This window comes from Nyctibius grandis, chromosome 1 (assembly GCF_013368605.1).
Source record: "Nyctibius grandis isolate bNycGra1 chromosome 1, bNycGra1.pri, whole genome shotgun sequence".
Taxonomy (NCBI): Eukaryota; Metazoa; Chordata; class Aves; order Nyctibiiformes; family Nyctibiidae; genus Nyctibius; species Nyctibius grandis.
Window position 1 is genome coordinate 92,919,217 of NC_090658.1, and position 25,886 is coordinate 92,945,102.

Sequence of the window (25,886 nt, forward strand, 5' to 3'; positions counted from 1 at the left end):
GAAGGCTTGTGTTTCCTTTTTGTTAGTTGGTGGGGACATAGCTGTTATTTTGTTGATCACCTCTATCGGGATCTGGCGACGCCCATCTTGCCATTTAATCCTTAAAAACTGGATCTCCCGGGCAGGTACCTTGACCTTGCCTCTTTTTATGGCAAAACCAGCTTTCAGAAGAATTTGGATTATTTTCTCCCCTTTGTCAAAAACTTCTGCTGCTGTATCACCCCATACAATGATGTCATCAATGTATTGCAAATGTTCTGGAGCTCCACCCTTTTCTAGTGCAGTCTGGATCAGTCCATGGCAAATAGTAGGACTGTGTTTCCACCCCTGGGGCAGTCGATTCCAGGTGTACTGGATACCTCTCCAGGTAAAAGCAAACTGTGGCCTGCACTTTGGTGCCAAAGGAATGGAGAAAAATGCATTAGCAATGTCTATGGTGGCATACCACTTGGCTGCCTTTGACTCCAGTTCGTATTGAAGTTCTAGCATGTCTGGCACAGCAGCACTCAGCGGTGGCGTAACTTCATTTAGGCCACGATAGTCCACAGTTAATCTCCATTCTCCATCAGACTTTCGCACTGGCCATATAGGACTATTAAAGGGTGAGCGAGTCTTGCCAATCACTCCTTGATTTTCTAATTGTCTAATTAGTTTATGAATGGGGATCAGGGAGTCTCGATTGGTGCGATATTGTCGTCGGTGCACCGTGGTAGTAGCAATTGGCACCTGTTGTTCTTCAACCTTCAGCAACCCCACAACAGAAGGATCTTCTGAGAGGCCAGGCAAGGTAAACAGCTGTTTAATGTCCTCAGTCTCTACAGCTGCTATACCAAAGGCCCATCTATACCCTTTTGGGTCCTTAAAACACCCTCTCTTGAGGTAGTCTATGCCAAGGATGCACGGAGCATCTGGGCCAGTCACAATGGGGTGCTTTTTCCATTCATTTTTAGTTAGGCTCACTTCAGCCTCCAATACAGATAACACTTGAGATCCTCCTGTTACTCCTGAAATACTGACAGATTCTGCCCCTTTATGATCCGATGGCATTAGGGTACACTGTGCACCAGTGTCTACCAAGGCTCGATACCTTTGTGGTTTTGATGTGCCAGGCCATCGAATCCACACAGTCCAATAAACTCGGTTGTCCCTCTCCTCCACCTGGCTGGAGGCAGGGCCCCCCTAATTAAGGAATGGATTGGATGCAGTGGCTGTCGTGGGAGTGCTGAGAGTCTGAGTAGCTGCAGTGGCCATCTTGGGGGGTGTAGCAGCTGTGGTACAGGCTGCCGAGGTTTCAGTGGGTTTAGTGGCTGTAGTGGCAGTACACACTGTAGGATCTGAGGTGGCTGCATAACACCTACAACTGTCCCTGCACCGATATTTAATCTTATCCCACATCAGAAACACATTCAGGACAACCGAAAATAAAAACATGCCACCTAGACAGCACCATCCTAATTTCGCAAAATCTAGTGGAATCAGCTTGGCAGAAAAGGAGAAGGTGCTATTTCCCAAAGTAAAACTGGAAGTGTAATCATTAACAGAATCAGCTAAAGGACACCTGGAGTGTGCAGATGAAGTTGCTGCTACTGATTCGCGATTAAAGCTGCCCATCATTGTGTCATAGAGATAAGACATCGGAATATTAACTGCCCAGTTTATCACAGCATAAATCAGTATCAAACCCCATACCAAAACAATACATTTCGACCAGCGCCCACTGCTAAACTGCATGTAAACATTCATAAGAAGCAAGCAATAACACAGTGCCCACGGCAGGTAAGGCATCATTGCAATACTCAATTGTGAAAGAAACTCTATAAAAAGACAAGATAACACAGCATTCAAAAATGACATCACCATTTTCACTATCTGTTTTAATTTCCAACCCCTCGTAAATCTCAAAGGAAGAAATCTGATACTCTCTCAGCTGAGCTCTCCGGGTCTCCTCCCACCAGAGCCAGGATTCAACTTATCAGAGCAACCTGTTGGAGCTTCTCTCGAGCCCCACGTTGGGCACCAATTAAATCTGCCACCTGGTTAATAGCCAGGCCAGCTTTAAACCGTGCCAGGTGAGTGTGTCAGATGCCTTGTTCAGGGATAGCACCAACATAGCCCAAATAGCTGCATCCGGGCATGCAAGGACCAGAAAAAATCAGCTGTACTGTAAACTGGATGTTTACCCACTCTTTTCAAAAAGTTTTTAAAAATAACCTCTTTTTTGCTATTATCAGAACAAGGCAAGAAAGGCAGTTCCTCTCTGTTCCCACAAATTCAGAAGTGATACAGAGATCCTCCATGCCTCCTAACCACTGCGATCCTGCCTCTCCCCCTCTCGGAGACTGCCACACGACCGGCAGTGTCATTTGCAATGGCTATGGAGTCCGAGATGTGCACTGGCAAGTCCTTGGGAAACCCAAGAGAACATTCTTGATTCTCATGTCTTTCCATCCATCCTCGAGGCTGAGGGTAGCCTGCAGCCTTGAGCCGTCTATTCAGAAAGATCATGTTGGGAGGAAGATATGCAGGAAAGACAGACCACAAATTGTATTTCCTTGCTGCACTTATACAATAAACTCCCACAGAATAAGAAAATACTTTGTTTAAAATCATGTTCTTCTGCAAAATATTTAACATCATGACAGATAACATCCATTTTACATGTACTCCAGTTTCTGATTGTATTGAAGATTATATACTCCAGTCACTGCAAGTAGCCGTCCCTTGAACAGTTTCTGCACCTTATTGTCTTTTACTACCTAGGGTATGCAAATACCATTTTGTTTTATGTATGTTGTGCTCTTTTCCACAGGTTTTTGCAAAACTTTTTTTTTTTTTTAATATGGACAAAGGTGGCACAATGCTTTCTCCTCACATACACCTCATACCACTTGTGACAAACTATCCTTTCTAGGTATCTAGACTACAATAATAACAGAAGATATACCTTGTACATCAGAAATGCTCTCAAGGTCTAATTAGACAAGTTGGAAATCTTATAAGTTGAAGAAGAGATGTCATGGTATCTGACATGACACAGCTACATGTCAGTGTTCCCAGTCTCGCGAGATGAAGAACTTGCTTTGCTGAAGCCATGGTTTGTTGAGTGAAAGCTCCTGGGTGCTCACTGCATCTCTATTTCCCACTTCACCTTCACAAGGGAACTCTGAAATAGACTGAGCAGACTTCAGGGAGTCCCCATACTTCACCATCCTTTTCCATACTATTTGATCATTGGATGACTTCTCCACATTTTTCTTAGACAGTATTGGTACACTGAATTGAATAACCCAGTCTCCTTGAGTAAGAGGATAGGCTTTCTTAAAGTAAGATGCACATATTTTTTATAAATTTGGAGATACTTTACTGGTATAAAAATGCTTTATTTGAGGGTGTGGCTATCTGCTAAATAAATAGCAGTCTGGTTTTTTTGTAAGCCTTCCCTGCTAAGAGGTGTTACACTGAATCTTCCTCTGTTAGCTCTGTAATACAAATTTCCCAGTATTTTATATTCTTTTATTCAAGTTCATAAAAGAGAAAGATCATGAGGAACTTTTTTAGTATCAGCAGAAGGTAAGCCTGGAGCTGATTAATTTTTTCTTCAGCAGACAGTATTACTGCTGCCAATAAGAATTATTACTCAAGGCTCTAGAGGACACTGGTAATAATTAGGCCAGCTAAGGCACATAAATAGAAATGTGAAGGGGGAAATCTGTCACTCGACACTTAGTATAGCTGAAAAGGAAAAAAAGAATTATTTCATTTTTGATACATAGACTGAACTTATTGATTACTGGCTGATAAAAGTAATTACCATCGTTCTTCAACATTCAGAATCAATTTCAGAAATCTGTTATGAGATCATTACAGTGATAGCATAAAGTGCAGAGTACATTTTTTCCTTACTGTCGCTTCCACCTCCTCTAATACCTCCATTAGCCTGAGTCTGGTGCAGACAAGGCATGGCACTTTACCTCAATATTTCTGCAGCCCACTCTGGATGGTTGGATAGGATCCATTCATCACCAGAAACCTGCCTAATGGGGTAATGTCCTCCCTATAGCCTAGATTTATCTCCCCTAACCTTTAATGAGTATACATATTTGGAGCACAGTCAGTCTATAACCCTTCAACAGTCCTGAATGAACTGAGATGCGTACTAATACAAAAAAATACACCCTGTAGGCTAATTAAGCCGCTCAAAATTGATGTTCCTCCTCAAATTCTGAAGATGGGTAAGTATACTGGTTTTCCTTTTTAAGAGCTGCTCTTTCCATTTTTTGAGGGATTTCTGACTTAAAGTCTAGAGCTGCTATAAAAAGTGACAACGACACTCAGAGACAATTTTTTTTCCTGTAAGATAATTACATGTTTGTTTGTACTTCAGACCTTTTCACAATAGACTGAAAAAGACCATGAACAGTTCACAGAATCACAGAATCAATCAGGTTGGAAGAGACCTCTGGGATCACTGAGTCAAACCATTGCCCTGACACCACCCTGTCAACTAGACCATGGCACTAAGGGCCATGTCCAGTCTTTTCTTAAACACATCCAGAGATGGTCACTCCACCACCTCCCTGGGCAGCCCGTTCCAATGTCTAATGACCCTTTCTGAAAAGAAATGCTTCCTAATGTCTAACCTGAACCTCCCCTGGCGAAGCTTGAGGCTATGTCCTCTTGTCCTATCGCTAGTTGCCCAGGAGAAGAGGCCAACTCCCACTTCACTACAACCTCCCTTCAGGTAATTGTAGACTGCAATAAGGTCACCTCTGAGCCTCCTCTTCTCCAGGCTAAACAACCCCAGCTCCCTCAGCTGTTCCTCATAGGTCAGACCCTCCAGACCCTTCACCAGCTTGGTTGCCCTCCTCTGGACTCGCTCCAACACCTCAACACCTTTCTTGAAGTGCGGGGCCCAGAACTGTACACATTATTCAAGATGAGGCCTCACCAGTGCCGAGTATAGAGGGACAATCACTTCCCTAGACCGGCTGGCTACACTATTCCTAATAGAGGCCAGGATGCCATTGGCCTTCTTGGCCACCTGGCCACACTGCTGGCTCATGTTTAGCCGGCTGTCGATCAGCACCCCCAGGTCTCTTTCCACCGGGCCGCTTTCTGACCACTCTTCCCCGAGCCTGTAGAGCTGCATGGGGTTGTTGTGGCCAAAGTGTAAGACCCGGCACTTGTTCTTGTTGAACCTCATGCCGTTGGTCTCGGCCCATCTGTCTCACCTGTCCAGATCCCTCTGTAGGGCCTTCCTACCCTCCAGCAGATCGACACTGCCACCGAGGTTGGTGTCATCTGCAAATTTACTGAGGGTGCACTCAATCCCTACGTCTAGATCATCTATAAAGATATTGAACAGCACCGGCCCCAGAACTGAGCCCTGGGGAACACCGCTAGTGACCGGCCGTCAGTTGGACTTTGCCCCATTCACCACCACTCTCTGGGCTTGGCCATCCAGCCACTTTTTAACCCATCGAAGAGTCCACCCATCCAAGCCCCGGGCAGCCAGTTTGTCTAGGAGGATGCTGTGGGAGACAGTGTTGAATGCCTTGCTGAAGTCTAGATAGACTACATCCACAGCCCTGCCCTCATCTACTAAGCGGGTCACTTGGTCATAGAGGGAGATCAGGTTGGTCAAGCAGGACCTGCCTTTCATGAATCCATGTTGGCTGGCCCCGATGCCCCGATTGTCCTGCATGTGCCGTGTAATGGCACTCAGGATGATCTGTTCCATCACCTTGCACCGAGGTCAGGCTGACAGGCCTATAGTTCCCTGGATTATCCTTCCAACCCTTCTTGTAGATGGGCGTTACCTTTGCTAGTTTCCAGTCAGCTGGAACTTCTCCAGTTAACCAGGACTGCCGGTAGATAATAGAGAGTGGTTTGGCAAGTTCATTTGCCAGTTCCTTCATTACTCTGGGGTGAATCCCATCTGGGCCCATAGCCTTGTGGGTGTCCAATTGGCGCAGCAGTTCCTAACTGTCAGGCACGTACTACATGCTTCAGGAACTCACAAATCTGACTCTTGGACTACCGAATTAAAAAAGACTCTTCAGTGACTTGTTACTGGCTTTTCATCTCCACCGCCTGTAATTTCTTCTCAAAGGCTTAAAATAGTATATTTTTCTGCAACAACGTTGTAATTTTTCACTGGTAAACCAAAACCAAACCAAAACCAGTAATTTAAACAGAGGCTCCAGTTAACCTGTTCGAGCTATTTTTGTTTTATGTTACCTTATCACCTCAACATATTTCTGCAAATCAAACTATATCATCCTGATTCTGTTAATGGTATTCATTAGTTTGCTGCTTTTGCAGAGGCAGCACAAGATAGCAGGAATTTCTATTACTGATCTATGAGCTGAGGACAATTAGAAAAGCCTGAACAATAAACAATAAGTAAAGTAGTTAATGTCTTATTTTTCCACGAAAATATTAAAAGTCCTGCAAAGGAGGTCAAACTCTTGCATAGAAACCCATTGCTACAGCCTTTGGTTATTCTGTCAAGGTTTTGGCTGACCCGGACTCCATCAGGTCCTATTCAAGACTCAGTATTATTTTCCAACTTTTCTGTGTCCCTTGCTGTAGTTTTCTATTCTTTACAGCAGTATTTTGTATGAAAGACCTGTGGGGCAGTCCAGCTTCTTAGAAATTATTTTTCTCATATAGAATCTATTCATGTTGTTTTGGGCCTTGTTCTACTTTAAGCTTCTTGATCTTTCCACTGTGCTGTTGACTTCTTCAAACGATGCCTGTCCCAGCTATTCACTTGAATTCACTATTGTACAACAAAGCATTGTTTATGGCTGACTTCAGCTGTATTTGGATCTCCTTATCTTCCCAGATAGTCATTACTCTTCTTAGGCCAGCTGGCAGCACACTTGGAGCAAGGCCACCTCTGAGGTATGCTTATGAGTGAATCAGAAAGAAGACATCACAAGGAAAATAATACAGAAATTCATTTCACATAATATGCAGGGTAAGTTACAACGGTGAATGACTGTTGGCAAACCAAGCATTTAAACAGTGAAATACAGAAAGCAGATTGCACAATTTTAACTGGGTCAGATGGCATGGGTAAAAACGCTTCAGATTCACCTACATACAACTTCTACTCAGTCTTCCCAAACTGAACTGCTGCTGAAGAACATGCACAACTTTTTCAACTTCAAATGTTTTGTGGTTTAAAAAATAGGTTGTTTTAAAGTCTTTCAATGCTTGCACCACACAGGGGATAAAACTGTGGCTTTAAAGAAACACACAGATATTCTAGCCATTGGCATTAATATTAATACAACATTAATATACTTCCGTATTTTGGAAGAAGTAATGTGTGATTTTTTTACTCTGTATTTTATGTGAGGTACTGCTTGTCTTGGTTCCTAGCTTCCCACCGTAAAATGCTACACCCCAATCCCGTTACAGATTAATCTGTAATCTGTACCACCTATCACATCATCCAAGACATTAATTAAAAAGTAGAACTGAATTGAGCCCTCATGGATTTTACTTGAAACATACATCAAGTGAACCATAGGTAACTACAAGAGCAATTTTTCAAATCCTTGCACACGCGCCAAGTTTGGATACGCACACCAAGTTTGGTTATGAGGCTGCCCTCCAAGCTGGGCGTCAGAAGCCTCACAAAAAATCAAGCTGTATCATATAAATTAGGCCACTTCCTCTGTCAGAGAGAGAAATTACATTGGTTTAAGAACAACCTGCCTCGACACAGACCTCTCGATGCTTTCTCTCACTTCACTATTTTCTAGAGACCTGCAGGCTGATTATTTAACTATTTCCTTTCGAGTTCTCCTGGAGAGGGATGGCCTTGCCAGAAACCCGCCCTCCTTCTTCACAGCCAGGCACGCTGCTTCTCTCACGCAGACAGACAGAAAAAGGCACTGAAACTCCTCAGCCTTGTTCCCTTCACCTCCTCTCTCCCCGTTATTTCCAGCCCCTTTCCGCGCTCCCGACACAGCCCGCACTACCACGACCCACCCCCCGGCCGCCATTTTGGTTTAACCCTTGCACGCCGCGGGCGGGACAGGACGTCACGGCAGGCCCCGCCCTCAGACCCGCCCCCAGCCCCGCCCTCGCACCCCTCACGCCACCTGACCCAGCCTGTCAGTCAATCCGGGCTCCGCTGTGGGAGGCGGAGCCGAGGCTTCAGTCGCAGCCAATCGGCGTGCGAGGTGCGGCCAATCGACTGATTGCTTCTTCGGGGGTGAGGCAGCTGCTGTCCCTGGGCCCCGCTGTGAGCTGCTGGCACAGGCTGTCGCCGCCGCCGCCTGAGCTGTCGCGGTAGCCGCAGCAGCCTGGCCCTGCCCCTGCTCCTGCTCCGGTGTCACTGAGGATGAGCCCCCGCGCTGCCCAGCGCGCGTCCCACCCTGCCCGCCTGAGTCCATTCATCTAGCGACTGGTGAGGGGCGGGCCGCGACCTGCTGATGTGTCCGGAGCGGGAGCCGGGCCTGGGGGAGGGGCGGTGTCACGGCTGGCCCTGCCGGAGGGGACGGGGCGGGCCGGCGGGGGGCTGTGGGAACGGGGAGAGAGAGCCCTGAGCCAGGGAAGGTAAAGGGCAGCCGGCCACGTAGGATGGGAGAGGACCGGTTTCGAGGTGGAGGAAAAATGGCTCGGCCGCCTGCTTTGAAAGACTTTTCTGTCGCTCGTTGCTTCCGGGCTACGTGGACGAGTGTAGCGAGAATCAAAAGGGCCCCCTTCCCCCGCTGCCTGCCCCTGGCTGGTGGCTGGCTCTTTGAAACACTTCAGGCCTTCCCCCCCTTGACAGTGGCAGCAGCCTCTGCCAGGTTTGCTTAGCTGGGGTTCCCGAGAAGCCTGCCGTGTTTCTGGCCGCCTTGGTGATTCTTGTCTGCGGCTTTTGGTAGCTGCTCACAGCGTTGCTGGCTTTGAGCAGCAGTGTAAGCACCAGAGAGCTGAAATGTCATAGTTAGCTTAAAAGGATATTTCCGTTTAGTCTTCTTAGGGGCCAGCCTGATCTCTGAAATCCGGCCCGTTTTTTGCTGACGTGGTCACTGTAGTTGTCTGTCTTCGTGGAAACTGACCACGACTTGTGATTTACAAAAAAATACTAATCACCCAACAACATCTGATGTGGGTACTCTTTAATAATGTTGTACCAAAAGTTCAGAGTTCATTCAGAAGAGTTAGCTCTTCCTGATATTTGATGTAGTTATCTGGTATAGTTTTAAGTATCGTAAAATTCTGCAACATACTTGTGGTTCATTGTTCATGACTTATTTTTTGTTGAAACAAATAACCTGAACATCTAGAGCAAGGTCCCAGTGTATTGAGGAAAAGTGTGTAATTGCATTCAGTGTACTTCTGTGTATACCATTTTCTGTATTTTTTTTTAATGGTATTAAGTTATTGAACACAAGTAGTTTTGACTATTTCTAGGTAAGCCAAGCACAGTATTTCGCAGGTTACTGTTTAGGTACTTTGATTCCTGACTAGTAGATCCACTCTGATGTATTGTAGCTGAATTTAGCTACCAATGGTACTTTGGTGATTTTTTTAACAGACGTGTCTGCCTTTGGTAGTGCTTGTTAGCACTGTTAGGAGCAAATGGATTAGAGCTGCTGGATCACTGAATGTCTCATCCTGGTAAGGATTATGCTGTTGTTGCTGTGGAGGCGGAGGTTGCAGAAGAGGTTCTGGAGAGAACCTCTAAAGGTCACCTGTGCCAGGGGTGCACCTGTGCCAAGTGGTGGCACAGAGGCCCTGGCCCCGTAAATGAAGCAGTTTGTATCTGCCATGGCCCAGGGGACATAGCGGGCATGGTGGAACCTGATGTTTTTTAAAGCAAGTTGGATTTCATCCGTAGCTTTACTTTTAGGCAGGTCACATTTATTTAAAACTTGAACAGGTTGCTTGTCGTCTAGCCCATTGTGAGAGTACCTGTGTTTAGCCTCTTAGCATTCAAGTTATCATTTGAAGGTACTTCCTGATGTATAATCTTAATCTGTTATGAAATTTAAATAAATGACTACTTCTCCCACCATCGGGGTAAAATGGAGTAGAATTTTGATTTTTCTTCTTCATATAACAGCAGCCTTATTTGAAGGGTCTGTGTGGTCTATAGAAAATGCAGCTGAAGGAGAAAGTAGATCCAGTTTGCTCAGCGTGTACTGGCAGGTTGTTTTGTAAACCTTTTGAATCCTAGTTACTCTTTCCAGACTTTTCTTCTACTTGCTTACTTCTCTTAAAACTTGATATCTGAACTAGCGGTAGCACTCTACCTGGTGTTTTGTGTATTGAGAAGAGCAGAACCCTTGTTTTCTATGCCTTGTATTGCAATGCTCCTTTAACATAGTTGAGAAGAAACTGCTTTTTTAAAAAGACTCTATGTGGGAGCTTGACTGCCAAACCACTATAAGCTGCTGCATAGCTTAGATTTACTCTTTTTCCTTGTATATTCAATCACTTTCCCCCCATAAAATATATTGTATATTCCAATAATATTGTTCAAGGGGTTGAAAAGCCTAGATTTATGCCCAGACTTCAATAAATGTGCAGGGAGTTTCTGAAAAGGTTAAACTATCTGTGGATATGTAATCTTCTGAGTAGAAATTAGTAATCTAGCTGTTCTTTAAAGCCTTGGACAATGTGCTGCTTATAGCCGAAGGGTGTGTTTGCTGTTATTCATCTATGTTTCCTTGAGGATATGTTGCTTAATGCCAGTGCTACATTTATTTTATTACTACCCAGCTTCAGTTTGCTTGTAACATTTGTCAGATTCCAAACTAATAATGAAAATTATTAGTGAAAATTGCTTTTGGGTAATACTACAGTCAACAGAAAATCCTGGAAAATCAGTAACGTTATAGCAAATTCCCATGGCTTTAATTCTGTAAGCTGTAGATTTTTTTTTTTTTTTTTTTTTTTTGATTAGCTTACTAATCAGGTAGTCTGCATGGTGAAGTTTGTTTTGGGTACAAATATTTTCTGGATTTCCATGCTGTTATGGTTACAGGTCTTTTGTGATGTTATGAAACAAGTGTGAATGGACTGACTTGGAGGATATTATTAAATGTCAGCATGGTTGTTTAAAAAACAATCTCCCTTCCACTCCACCCTTTAAGAACTTGCAATACCCTTATAAGTATGGACTTAACCTTCCCAAACTGTATGATATTGCCAGTTATATTGCTCTTCATTTAGCAACTTACTATCAAAAGGAAAAGCAAATGAATTTTGCACCTTTCAAAAAGCCATATTATTTACACCTTTTTTTTTTTTTTTAAAGGAGGGATATTAGGATTGACAAGGAGAACTCTAGGCTTCTCTTATATGGAAAATAGAAACCATTGTTTAGTTCTGTTTTAGGAGAGCCAAATGCTAGGTAGTTTTTCACCAAGTGCACCCTAGATGCAACTGGTATTTAGAAAAAAATCAGTATGACTGAAAAAGACAGATTAAAAAAAAACAATAGAAAACCAGTGAATGGAATGAGGTTATGCCTATAGATAGATCAAATAAGGTCTTGAGGAATATGTTCTTAGTAAAGCAGCCTAAAGCTGGGTTTCAAGGCCTGTCACTTGAGTTACTTTAATGCAGTGCACATGGAAGATGCAAAACCAACAATCTGTCTTCAAGTGGCGCTGAATTCTATCTGAATCTCTTCTGTTTTCTCTTTCACTTCCATACGAGACCATTGCCTCTATTAAGATGAAGAAAACCACAACAGTAGCTACTAGCCACTGCCTTGGTACTGGTATCCACATCCATGTTAGCCAGATTTTGCTAGATCTAGTACTGAGTATAGGCTTTCATCAGGAAGAATCTGAAAGACCACAGATATGAATTCCGGTATCAAATGTTTGCCTCCCAGATTGGCAGTTTCAGTGTATGTTTCTGGCATCCAACCATGTGGTAAGGGTTGGTTGCTGTTTCTCTTCTGATAGCACCCTTGTACCTTTGAGCCAAGAGCACACAACCTCTGTGGAAATACTTTCTAGAAAAAAAAAAAAAAAGAAAATTGGGAATGTGTTGAGGGAGAACATGATTCTACAGATGTGGAAACGAACAGTCTGGTATTTTCCTTCATCTGGTAGCTTGTGATGCCTCTGTGCTAAATGTCAGTGTTCTAGGCATCACGAAAATTTGTGCTGAATATACTGTGCCTTCACTGGACTTGTCTTCTGAAAGACAGTGCCTAAGAAACGGATAAGTACTAAGAGGTCCTAAAGCTGGCTTAATTTTTATGAAATTTCATATTACCAGAATACAACTGAATATATATTTTTTTATCTATTCTGGGAAGCGTCTTGGTTAACAAAAATAGGTAGACAGAACTGCTGGACTTGAAGACCACTAACCCACAAGAAGTCCCTTGTAAGCAGCTTTGACATGCGGAGAGATTTCTGGAACTCCCCAGTGGGAAGCTTCTGGCAACTATGTTCATTTTTCCTGATGATTGAACAGTATCTCAAGATTTAACATCTGCCCTCTGCTGTTTGCAGGAAATGAAATCTACCATCATCACCCATAGTCACTATGGTATTTGTTAGCTTAGTCTTACAATGTGTAGAATCTTTCTTAGTTCAGTGGTCAAGAGAGGTGTGACAACTTTGGCTTTAGACTTTTTAGCAAAAAAAGTGCCAAATCTTTGCCTATTTGTAGTGAATTCTTGAAAGAAACAGAGATTTTTGAGGCAACCACAGTAGGCAGAGAGCTGCTTTTTCAGCTGTAGGAGTTCTGACTCCATAACAACAGATGACACATCTGACATACTCCTTGGAGGGTGTCTGACAGCTGTGGTGCAGTGGAGCTTTGCCTTCTCTGAGGAGAAGAGCCGAGTGAGAGAGCTCTACCTACTCACTTCCAGGAGGCAAGATACCACAAACACTTTCGTGCTAGTTAGGAATTGCTTCCAAGTTGGTTGTAATCTTTTCAGTTTTCCTGGGCTGTGGACATACGTAATAAGTGGCTCATGCCTCTAAGGGAAAATTTAGAAACCCTGCTGAAATAAAACATCTTCGGGATACTCTGAATACTGTTTCAATTCCTCAATTTTTTGTGACTTTTTTTTCTATAATTCAAATGTTAATTAGGAATCAGTTTTTAAAAAGAATTTGAATTCCAAATGATACCTGTTGTGTCATAAAAATGTTTAAAAGATGACAGTCTTATTTAGCTGTTTATGTCTTTCACTAATTACAGCATTAGGAAGACAGTGGTATTATAACATGAATATGATTAGCGCTGAGAAGCCTACAGAAATACCTGCAAATGAAAGTAGAGGCACGTAATGGAAAGGGCACCGTATTCTAGAAATTGAAATTGAAAGTTTAAAAAATGGTGGTGCTCTTCATATTTAATGCATATTTTAGATGCTGATCATTCAGCTGGGACTCCATATCCTAGAAGTAAGCATCTGGACAGCAATCACAAGTTTTTCACAGAGACAAGAGCATCAATTCACAATTATAAAGTTTTAAGGTTTCAGTTAAGAACCTACTTTATATTTAAAAAGTCAGATCTGATCATTAACACTTTTCAGATGTCGTAATAACATGACAGCGTGTGTTATTGGTGTGCCAGTCTATATTGTGGAGGGTTGAAAACTTGATCTACAGCCTTCTGTCCCGAAACTCAAGGTGTATGTATCAATGTACTAATATAGTATCTAGTGTTGTAATGTTTATAGTAGAGGAGTGCTGGGTTAGAATGACTTATAAAGAAATAATTTAGCAGAGTCAGATTTCACATAGCTGCAGTAAATGTCACCATAATGGAGTTAGTGTGAGGTAGGCAGGTTGTATTTCTAATAGCAGACTTTTTATTCTTTTAATGTATGGTTTGTTGTCCACAGTATTTTGGTGTTTGGGGAGGCTAGAGCTCAGGTGCTTTAAAGAAGTTTTTCTCTGGCCTCCCTGTTCCTTTCTTGTAAGGGCACAAGTTTCTTTGGAACCAGGATTTACTTTATTCTGAATAATTTTCTCATGCAATTCAGTGTCCTACTAGGTGTGTATCTGCACAAGGGAAGGTATGACATGGGGCATGGCAGGACTGCTTCCTTGGGTGGTGGTGTAATTTCATACCAGTTTACCTCACAGATTAGTCAACTTTATGACTCCCCTGACTAATTTGTTTTTATGTTCTTTTTATTTTTACTTTTCTTTCCTTGTAGCACTAATAGCAATGTCTTAAAGATGAATTATATTTAAGAAGTGCTTTATAAGACATATATAAAATTCATACTTCTTCCACAGCATAATTTTATTGCCTACTGGCGTATTGATGAAATGTGACAAATTGGTTTCAGGATAATAGCAGTTCTGATGTTTTTCCTATAGATCTCCAAGTACTTTTTTTTAAATTAGTACTATTTAGAAGGGTGTTTGATGCACTGGCAATCTGTGTCTGCTGATAGCAGTCACCTGTGACGTGTTGATTTCTTGCAGCAACAAGTCAGGCTGTGCTCTCAAAACTAGAGCTTTTTTTCGTGCTTGTGACAGTGATTCACTTTTCTTTATAGTCTGAGGCTTTAGAGAAAGTGAAAGAAGAGTTCACACAGGTGTAGGTTAAACTTCTTGTGTTACTGCAGAAGTTTGTATGTTGGTTGTGAAATGCCTTGTATAGTGAACTGAAGCTTGCTGTGACAAATGTAAGCTAAACAGTTGTGGTCAATTTTGGTCTCCGAAATATTTCTGAATGTTACTCCTGGTCAGGGATGAGGGACTAAATTGTAATGAATAAAAACTACTTTTTTTTTTTTTTTCCTTCATTTGCGTGCTGTTTTAAATTGTTTTGAAGGTACATACTGAAGAAGTCTTGATCTATAGATTTCCATTCCTAGTATTTGATCCCTTCTGAATGAGGTGGAAAAATAATTGTTGAAGGCTTTGTCATGAGATGTTTAAACGAATACTCTTGGATTAGAAATGTTTTTTTTTTTCTTGAAAGTTTAGATTCCATTATGAGTGTTCGCTTTAGACTGATTGCTTTTAGTTTGGTGAGAATCTTGATAATTCTTGAAATAGGAAGAGGACTGGGATTTCTGTTTTCTTTTCCAAACAAAGTGGTCTTTCCCTGACATGTCTTTGCAGACAGAGATATTAACAAAATATGGATATACATTCAGTGCCTGAAAAGCAATGGAAATGAAGCTCAGCAGGGTTTTTTGAGAGGAGTAGGGGGCAAGGAGTGGGGTGTGTGCATTTATAGTAACTGCTGAGCTGGAAAGAGCTGGTGGGGTTTTTTGTTTTTGTTGGGTTTTTTTTTGTCTCCCTAGAGGATTTGTTAACATTTTCAGTTTTATTTATTCAGCTTTCACGATGGCATTGTCCAGCTTCTTTTGGAATATTTTACTCATGGGTAGAGCAACTTTAAACTACAGTTTGCATAGCAAGCAAAAGCATCAAGAAGTGTAACACATTTTTGGGTACAACTTCACTCAGTTTGCAGCTTATGCTTGAAAAGATTGAAGCGTGAAGTTTTTGGGGACTGAATAGCAGTTCACATTAAGTTAGGCAGTGTATCAGTGATTTGTATAGTTCACTTTTTCTGTTTTAGATCAGTTTATGTGTGATTTTTATACTGCTGTCTGCACTTAGTGTACTGTAACCCTTTTAAATGCAACTGCAGGCATTTTATAGGCTAGATGAGTGTGTCTGTCAGGCCTTTTTTACTCTTGAGAAAGTGGGTGCCAGAGAAAGACGGATATGCTAAAGATAAGTATGCACAGATAAGGAGAAATGCTGTATGCCCAGACTGTAAATATATTTTAATGAAGAAGAATTTGTATCTTTGCTCCTTTTCCTCCTTCTTCGTCCTTTATCCCTTCCAACCTAGATCATCACTTCTTCCTGCCTGTTTCAGGAGCTTTAGACCTTAGTCCTGCATGAGAGCCAACAGCCTGAATTCACATCTCTTGTACGGGTTGCTTTTCTTCGCTCTGTTGCCATCCTTCTCACCGTTGTCGGTGGCTCTGGGTGTGGTGGAGAGGAGCCTTCCTATTGATTCTGCAGGAGAGAGTTAGTAGGGAAATGGGTAGGCATTCAGGCCAGGGAAGAGAAAGTGGGGCATAATCCTCTTTTTGCAGTGGCTAAGGGAAACTGTGGTGGTCCCACTCTCCTTCTGGGTGTGACTGACAAAGCTTCTGTTAGCCAAGGTGTACTCAACAGCTGTGGAGATTTTTTGGTGGGTGTTTTTTGGTTTGGTTTGGTTTTGTTTTTCTTTTATTTCAGTTCTTGCTTTCTGATCACAAAGTAATGATGTAATTAGACAGTAGACTATCAGGGTCCCAAGGACCCTGAAGCTGGGAAAGCAAACTCTTTTCTTTCTCTTCAGGTGACTTTTTTGGCTCTGGTTTACCATGTAGCCTTTAAGATTTATGTCAAAGAAAGGCAGGAGATGCCTTTGGGGCCTGGGGTGGGGAAGGAGTCATGGCTTTTTAAACTAACTGAATGCCTGAGTGTAAGCTCAGATGGCATGGGGCAGGTCAGTTAACCCTTGCCACATTACTCCTGTACTTGCAAGTGCTAGTTTGATATTAATTTAAATTGGTGCAAATGCTGGGGAAAATAACTTTTGTTTACTAATCTGTTCTAGTTTGTTCTTTTTCAGGTCTCCCTTGCAATTATGGAGTTCTAGAAGAATAAGGTAGTGTGGAGGGGGAATCCCCCTCTCCACACTTGAGGTAGTTCACTGTTGGAATTTTCTATGGACAAGAATATTTGTTATATAAGATGGTGAAATAAGACTTCTAAATATATATATTTATAATTATTTATTTGGATCAAGTGCCAAACATAGCAGTACAAAGATTTCTAATGGCAGCTCAATAAAACTGGATTTACATCCTTGGAATTACAAATTTTTAAGGCACTGTTGTGTACTGAATTGGAGTGCCTTGATATACTTAAGGGTTGTTACCCTTAAGGAGAGGAGCAGCTTTAGAAGTGAAGATGAGTTCTCTCATGCCAGACTGCACTTCAAAGTGTCGATCTCTACAGCATGCTTTGGATGTTATTTCTGTAGTAACCAGAGGAAGTGAAGGCCAGATCAAGGCCTTTCTCTCTTCTTACTGCTACAATGCTGCAACTATAAAGGATGCCTTTGGTAGAAACGTTATACATCTTGCTTCATCTTGTGGCAAAAAAGGTGTTCTAGACTGGTTGGCTGAGACCAAAGGAGTAGATCTCTTGGCGAAAGACAAAGAATCTGGATGGACAGCTTTGCACAGAAGTATATTTTATGGATACATTGATTGTGTTTTGTCATTGCTGAAGGTGAGTGATTTGAAACTGTGGTTTTCGTTGGTATCTACAATTTTTAGAGTTGCATTGGTTATGTAAAAGTGAGTTTTTAAACTTTACTGAAAGCCTCTTGAGGGTTTAGATCACAGTGCGTTGATTTACTTGGCAATTGTCTCTGTGTTCGTAAAAGATGTCTGCCTTTGCCCATGCAGAAATCAGCACTGAGTAAGGGTCCCTGGTTAATTGTGGACTTCCTTGAAGACTGGTTTGTGTGGATGATATCAGGGTCAGGACCTTAAAAGTCGAGAGTGATCAGACTAAAGATACTCTAAAAATAGACTCTTCAGTAATTATACCGATTAGTGTTTTTAGAAAACATAAAATAAGAAAAACTTAAGTGGAGTTATAATTAGAAATGAGTCTTACATTTGAGAGATAAACACTTCAAGATATGGAGCATTTTATTAAGCAAATTCCCATTTCATTCATGTTTTAACCAGGGCTTTTGCTCAGTCTCCCTCATTCCTTTCTTGCAATTGCTGTTTCTTCCCTACCAGTCAGAAAGTTGTGTATATTTTTGATTGCTCTTCTATTCCTCCTGTCCCAAGTATAGCAAAGGGAAGAGCTACATATGGTTGAGATATTCAAGGTCCCTTTAACTACATGAGAAAATGAAATATTTGTGGTTCAGGATTACTGAAAAGCAAACCTTTTAAGGCAGAGAATTTTCTATTTTGAGTTCAGCCTTTTTAAATAGCAGTGACTAGCCATTTGTAAGCATTAAACTCTCTGCTTTCAACAAGCAGTTTAAGCAAAATGGTTGTGGATCCAGCAGTTCCTAATTCTTGAAGTCTGGTAACTGTTAAATATGGATTTCATGTGCTGTACCCTTACATAGTGAGGAGGTTTTCATTAAACTTCACAAAGGTGGGTGTTTGTGTGAGAATTGTACATGATTCTGTTCTCTAGAAAACTGGGAACTGTGTATGTGATGTATGAAAAAGTATTCAGTCCTCTAGTGTGTGTTTCTATCTGTATCTTTGATAATTGCTTACAGGAGGCCTATACAGTTTTCCCCAGACGTATTTTACTTTTCTGTCAGTTGTGTAAATGAGTGAGGTTTTTCCGATAGCTAACTCTGCTGATATTCCATTAAGCAGCAGAATGAAACAGCTCATGGAGAGTGCTCTGCTTCCCAGTTCCTTAAGTGAAGTCTCTCTGCTGTACTGCATTATGGAAAGAATATGTTCTTAAGGTATTATAGCAACAACAGGAAGGGATTTAGAATAGAATTATGAAATAGCTGAGCTAGAAAAAGATCTCTGAAGATTGTCTAGTCCAACCCCTGTGCTCAAGCAAGGTCAGCTAGAGCAGGTTGCCCAGGACTGTGTCGAGTCGATTTTAAATGTCTCCAGGGACGGAGACTCAAACATCTCTGTTCCAATGTTTTAATATCAGTCCAGTAAAAATGTGTTTTAGGTTTAAACAGAATTCCTTATATTTCAATTTGTGCCCATTGCCACTTGTCCTGCCACTGGATATTACTGGGATCGCCACCCCCCGCCTCCAATCAGGTATTTATTATACATATTAATAAGATGTGTCCCCCACCTCTCCGAACCTTCTCCAGGCTAAACATCCCATCTCTCACAGCCTCTCCTTGTGTATCAGATGCCTCAGTCATCATTTTCATTGTCTTTTGCTGGACTTGCTCCTGTATGTCCATGTCTGTCTTGTACTGGGGAGTCCAGACCTGAACCCAGCACTCCAGCTGTGTCTTGCCGGTGCTGAGTAATGCCTGCTGGCAACACTCCCTCATGCAGCCCTCAATACTTCCGCCATTCTTAGCTGCGACGACACATTGCTGACTTGTGGTCAACTGGTTGTCCACCAGGAGCCCCAGGTCCTTTTCTGCCAAGCTGCTTTCCAGCCAGTCAGCCTCCAGCTGCGTTGGTACATTGGGCTGTTCCTCCCTAGGGCCAGGATTTGCATTTCCCTTTATTGAACTTCATGAGGTTTCTCTCAGCACATTGCTCCATCCTGTCAAGGTCCGTCTGAATGGCAGCACAACCCTTTAGCTTGTCAGCCACTCCTGGTCTTCTGTCATCATCAGCCTTGCTGAGGGTGCACTCTGTCCTATCATTCAGGTCATTAGTGAAGATGGTAAACAATACTGGCCCCCATAGCAACCCCTGGGGTACTGAACTAGTGCGGATGACAGACTTCTGTGGTGGGCTGGAGGCAGTCATGGCTTATTCTCAGACTGTATCAGACTGTATCATTTTGCCACTCAGCAACTGAGGTTTGTTTTCACAAATTCAGACCACATGAATATCACTGCAGCCTCTGTTCTGCTTCACATGACTTATGCAGCTGCCAAAGAGACGACTAACCAGGTACCTGTTAAATCATAAAAATAGGTCAATCTTACTGGTATATAATGAATTGATGCGAGCACTGTTGCTAGTAAGGTTCTCTTTATAATTTTGAGAATGTATGTTGTTCTCCTGGCTAGTGTTTTTCCAAATGAAGTTACAGGTTAAAATCTCTCCTGCAGATGTGGCTAGCTGTCCTTCTGTCATGCTTGAATGGATTGTGCTTCCTCATTTTTTGTATTTAATCTATTTACCTCTTAAGTGTGAAGTTCTGTAAGGTTTTCTTTTATATTAGCCAAGAGCTGTGGTACGTAGGTACAACCGTATTATCCATTAGGTTCTGCTTGGGGACATCTGCAGTTCTTCCCTTCAGTGATCTGATAGATGACACTTGACTTCCTTAAAACCAATGCTGGTGTAGCAGTACTTTTTTTGTATTCAGAAAACAGTGTTTGCAGAGAATATCTGCCTCTCTTGAAGTTCTAAAACAACGACCTGTTCAAGCTTCTGAAGCTTCCTTGCTGCTGTCTTGTCTGACTGTGTCCTCTTGCCCTTTCTTAGCAACTGTGAACCACTGTTCCCTGCTTCTTTTCAAAGCCATAGTAGGTTTTTTTTATCGTCTACTTCTCTAGCTTGCCACAACTGATTCTGTAAACATGCAGATATAAGAAAATATGTTCTTCAAAGCTGGTAAATGCATTTTTAGTAAATACTGCCCTTCCTAGATGGCAGTGCTTTATCTTCAAGTGTGTTTCCTTTGTGTTTCCCTGATTACATCTTATTACTTAATCAGTATTCATACAATAAAATCCTTGTTAATAGATCAACATGACGTGTACGTAATTGAACAGAACTGCACTGCTATTTTCAGATCTGCTTACAATTTACTTGAAAGAATCTGAAGATTTTCTTTTATCAATATTAAACTTCAATTAAAGAATTGTTTAGCTTCTTAAATGTTTATCTGGCATGCTTAAAGCTGTAGAGTTTAGTTTTAACTTCTGTTCTTCTCTTTCCCTCCTCTCCTCTCTTTCAGCATGGCGTTAGTCTGTATGTTCAGGATAAAGAAGGTTTATCAGCCCTGGATCTTGTGATGAAAGATAGGCCAATCCATGTGGTCTTCAAGAAAACTGGTAGGAAATCAAGTAGCTTAAATTATATTTTACAAGACGATATGTTTCAACAATGTATTAATGTATGTACCAGTGTAGACTATATTTTGTGTTTCTAGTTAGGACTGTATAAGTTATGAGATATCTGAAGATGTGGAGTCACTAACGTCATAAGACAGCAGGTGCAGAATCTTGGCAGTAGGCACAGGATGCACATGTGTAGAAAAAACGAAGGAATAATGATTGAGGTAAAACAAAAAAAAGGTGGAAGGAAAAAAAAAAAAGCAAGTGATATAATAGGTAACCCAAAGAGGTTGTGGAGACTCCAGCCTTGGAGATACTCAAAACCTGAGAGAACGTGGTCCTGGGCAGCCTGCTCTATCTGATCCTGCTTGAGCAGAGGTATTGGACTAGATGATCTCCAGAGGTGCCTTTCAGCCTCTACTATTCTGTGATTTTTCTCTGTTATCTGAATTCAATTTATCAGAGAGACTTCATTGTCTGTGCATTTGAGAGTAGTTTACATCACTTCTGTGTCTTTTGTGAAAAGAGGGGGAATGTATTCTTGAATCGTAAAAATATTTTTTTTAGGCAAGGCAGCTTGATATAAGCTAGTTACAGTCACTCTAAATGCAATTTCTCCAAATAGGAAATGAGTCTGTAAGAATAACTCTGAGCGCACAAGTTTTCCTTTGACAGGGGAGTAGTTTTTCATGTGGCTTTTATTTTTTATGCTGATTTATACTTTTCTGCCCCCTTCTTTCCCCTTTTCTCCATATCTCCAAGTTCAGTCTTGTTGCACAGTGAAATTTGTTCTTTTCATCTTGTTTCCAGTCATTTTAAGTATTTTTGGTTACACAAATCCTGAGTTTTGTTTTTTTTTTAATTATACCTTGTAAAATATGTTAAAATTCTTTAATCTTTTTAGTAGTAGCTCAACGCAATCAAATACACATTGGTTTCAATTTCTTACTCGTCAGAAAATGGTGTTCAGATATCACTGTAACTGAGAAGTTATTTAAAAAATGTAAAATATTAGTTTTTGGCCACACCTCTGATTTAAAACTGTTTATGGTTTTCATATATGACAGGATAACCTTTTTTTGGGAAAGGCTTATTACTGAATTGAAACAAAGCATGTCTAATCTAAGGTAGTAGTAGTTGTCTTTGGAAAACATAAGTAAATTTGCTGCTGAGGAATGCTTGCATATTCTACAACTAGAAAATATATATAAGTCATGTTGATCATCATCTGTATATTGATGTTAAAATAGTTTGTCATAGCACCTTACTTCTCATAAGAATAAAACTTTTAAAAGTTCAATTTTAGTTAAAAAACAGCTTTCCTCTTCAAATTTTAAATAGAAGCAGCAGGAGTTGATTTTCAAAGTCACTGTGTGTGAGATGGGTAAATTTACAAGCTGCAGAGAATTTGTTTTCATTGTAGATCCCACAGAAGTCTACACCTGGGGAAACAATATAAATTTTACTTTGGGTCATGGTGGCCAACAGGGTAAACATCATCCTGAATTGGTGGACCTTTTTCCTCGGAATGGCGTGTATATCAAACAGGTATTCTGAAAGTATTACATAGGCACGTTTCTCAGTGAACTTGGAGGGGTGTGTGTGTGGGAAAAACTATTGAAGATGTTATCAAGTTTTGAAAATTAGCATGAAAAAAAAAGTTGTGTCTGTGGTGTTTTTGTTGTCTTTGTTTTTGTTTCCCCTCTCTTCTTTCTTCATAGTTATTTCTCAGCAAACAGTTCCCATTGATCTGGCAAGTAGCTTAGAGCAGCTAAGCAGTACTAGAGTAGACCTGCTGTATTATATTCTTGCTGCTTCCCCCCACCCCCCATCACCCTCAATTAAATCATGGTTCTCTATTTTGGTGGGGAGAATGTTTTCTGCTGTTATTTACCTTGGATATATGGCTTGTATGTCATTAAATGAATTCAGAAGCATGATACTTCTGTAACTGTTTTGAGTTTCTGACCTGTTGTTCAACTCCCCTAATGAACTGAAGTGGGACAATGAATCTGTTTGATACATGTTGAATTAAAATTCTTCTTGTGTTGAAAGCAGCATGTGTTGTTAAGCACTCTTCCTGTAGCAGTAGTTTTGTCCCTAATAACTTCTTGGCACTTCAGTTTAGGAATTTTTTTAAAGTTTAAAGTACAACTTGAACAAGCATTCAGGGCAGACAATCTATGCTGTGGTCTTAATATGTTTCCTTCAGCTCTTCTGAGGCGATATTGTTGCCCTTAAAACTCAGTCTTTTGACCTTCTGTTAGCCTGTAGGGCCACACTTGAACTTACTTTAATAAATACTGTAGGTCTCTTCAAGTAGGTTAAAGCAGTACATAACAAATTTAAAGCAAATATTTTGTGTTCCCTGTGACTTGATTTGTCAGTCCTGTGCTTTAATACTAGTATCTTACTCGTATTTTCACGAACAGATCTTTATTAAAGCTGAACTTCTTCACGAAGTAGTTTTGGCAGGTGTTTTCAGATTATCCAAGAAAATTAATTTGTCCTATACTGCTTCCTCCCCACCTTTTTGCCCCTTTTTCTTTCAGGTGGTACTCTGCAAATTCCACTCTGTGTTCCTTTCCCACAAAGGTCAAGTATATACATGCGGGCATGGACAAGGAGGGCGCTTGGGTCATGGTGATGAACAAACATGCCTGGTATGCTATCTTATGCTATCTCATGTAGTTTAGCATGATATTTCTTTTATTTCAAACAGCAAGTCTAAGAAGTGAATTGGGAGTTTCTGTGAGTGTACTTTCAAAACCAATTTGCTGCTGATTTCAAACAAACCCCCTTGCTCCCCACCGAATAACAGAAAAAAAAAAAAACAAACCAACTCTCCAGTACTCCTAGTGAGGTGGCAGAGAGTAGAAGAATGTGCATTTAAATATATTTCAATTTAAGATAACTAGATACTGTGTTCAAACTTCTGTGTAATGGCCGAGTTGTTTTAAAGGCTAGATGATGTCAGATAAGTGGAAGCAAATGTTTTTTGACTGGGCTGGCTTCTTAAATAGGTTTGTAATGACATCTGATGAGTGTTAAGGCTGGCACAAAGGAGACAGCAGTACTGTGGAGCTGTAGTGGCATGAAAAGTGATGGTAGGGTTGCTTCTTACTAGACTTGCACAGCTATTAAGTGAAAACTCACCTTTCATTTTCATTTGAATAGTACATTGTTGCAATATGCAAAAACAAAATTTGAGAAGACTAAGATATGATGACAATACAATTCTTAGACTTCAGTATCTTACCCTGTGGACACTACTTGGTAGCGTGTGTTTAGTTTGCAGCACAATCATTTTTGAAAATTTCTGATATCAAATACCTGGTGGAACTTGATATTATGTTGCTGGATGTTATAGTGAAGACTGGAGCTCAATTCTTACCGCTTTTTAAGAAAAATTCATTTCTATGAAATTAGAAGTTTTTGCAAATTGCTGTTTTGAAATTGGGATGTTACCCAGTTGAATAAAGGAGAGTTCATGTTAGAGTGCATGAAGGGTCAAAGATATAGAACTGCTTCCTTATTCTGTGGAATTTTCTTAGGATTATCCTGTGTTGTGGAGGAAGGGAGAAATCTTTATCGCTCATGGTAATTTAAAAAGAAAAACAAAAGACGTAATAGTTAGTATTTGTCCAGCTGTCCTGAAGATACAGTTTCCAACCTAATTTCAGAGCAGGTAGTTTAAAAATCATCTCCCCTGATAGCAGAGGACGCATTTCAAATTAAAGTAGGTCATCTTCTTGCATTGGATGTGGTAATTATGTTAATGATTGTATTGTATGTACAAACGCATTTTCATATGTAGTTCAGTATTTGGTCATGACTTTCTGTTGGTGTAACTTCAGATTCATAGATGGCTGCTGGTTAATATAAAACTTTTCTTTTTCTTTTGTTCAGGTTCCAAGACTTGTGGAAGGCTTAGCTGGCCATCAGTGCTCACAGATAGCTGCAGCTAAGGATCATACTGTTGTTTTAACAGAAGATGGATATGTTTACACATTTGGCTTAAACACTTTCCATCAGCTGGGAATTCTTCCTCCTCCTACTAACTGCAGTGTTCCTAGACAGGTAAAAATAACATCAGTCAAAGCTTAGTTGTTTGTTTTTTTTTTAACAGAAAGTAAAATGTGAAGATTGTGGAAATAACTTTTAAACTTTCTCAGTACATTAAAGTCAAATATGAGTTCAGATATAATCTTGATTCTGTGTTATCGTACATCTCAATCTTAAATACTTAATGTATCCTATAAACATCTTAGTTTGTAACCTGAACTGTACTAAAGTTTGTAGTGCTAAATATGATACAAGGTACAATTGCCAAAACCCTTTCCTTCCCCAAATTTTTCTGTAGCTGAAATGATGTAAAAGTAATGGGTATGTATTACTTGAGATTCATGCTCTTTGTGTCTTTTGAATCACTGGATGATGGATCTCAGGGTTTGATGGTTGTATTCTTTGCTGGAAGCACTGTTGGTTCTGGAGTCACAAAGCTTTGGGAAGAATAGTGACAGGGAAGAGAGGGTATGGACATCAGCAACTGGACGGTATTTCTATGCTTAACCTATAACTTTTTCAATTTTTTTTTTCTTTTAAGTAAATAAGAGTTACATTACCTTTTATTGAAAAGAAGCTTCATCTAGAGTAGAACAACATTGCACTACCAGTGTTATAAAAGCAGGAAAGGATAATTGGCCAAAGTGCAACAGGATAGTGTTTTGGGGTACAATGGGATGCTCTTCAGTAGTGTAGCTAGCCGGTCTAGGGAAGTGATTGTCCCTCTATACTCGGCACTGGTGAGGCCACATCTTGAATACTGTGTACAGTTCTGGGCCCCGCACTTCAAGAAAGGTGTTGAGGTGTTGGAGCGAGTCCAGAGGAGGGCGACCAAGCTGGTGAAGGGTCTGGAGGGTCTGACCTACGAGGAACGGCTGAGGGAGCTGGGGTTGTTTAGCCTGGAGAAGAGGAGGCTCAGAGGTGACCTTATTGCAGTCTACAACTACCTGAAGGGAGGTTGTAGCGGAGTGGGAGTCGGCCTCTTCTTCCAGGCAACTAGCGATAGGACAAGAGGACATAGCCTCAAGCTTTGCCAGGGGAGGTTCAGGTTAGACATTAGGAAGCATTTCTTCTCAGAAAGG

General features: G+C 41.1%; 1 protein-coding gene across 5 annotated transcripts in view; it reads left to right on the forward strand.

The window, feature by feature from the left end:
- The first annotated feature begins 8,242 nt into the window (after positions 1-8,242).
- The window catches only part of IBTK (inhibitor of Bruton tyrosine kinase), a 61,655-nt gene continuing 44,011 nt past the window's right edge, over positions 8,243-25,886 (forward strand). For 3 of the 5 annotated variants that reach the window (XM_068408618.1, XM_068408635.1, XM_068408626.1), the window contains exons 1-6: positions 8,243-8,428; positions 16,597-17,261; positions 20,640-20,736; positions 22,163-22,287; positions 23,292-23,402; positions 24,649-24,819. In XM_068408618.1, the coding sequence (XP_068264719.1) occupies positions 16,938-17,261; positions 20,640-20,736; positions 22,163-22,287; positions 23,292-23,402; positions 24,649-24,819 (828 nt within the window). In that variant the 5' untranslated portion in view covers positions 8,243-8,428; positions 16,597-16,937. The remainder of the gene's footprint in view (positions 8,429-16,596; positions 17,262-20,639; positions 20,737-22,162; positions 22,288-23,291; positions 23,403-24,648; positions 24,820-25,886) is intronic. The other 2 variants (XM_068408645.1, XM_068408653.1) reach the window with 2 other exon arrangements.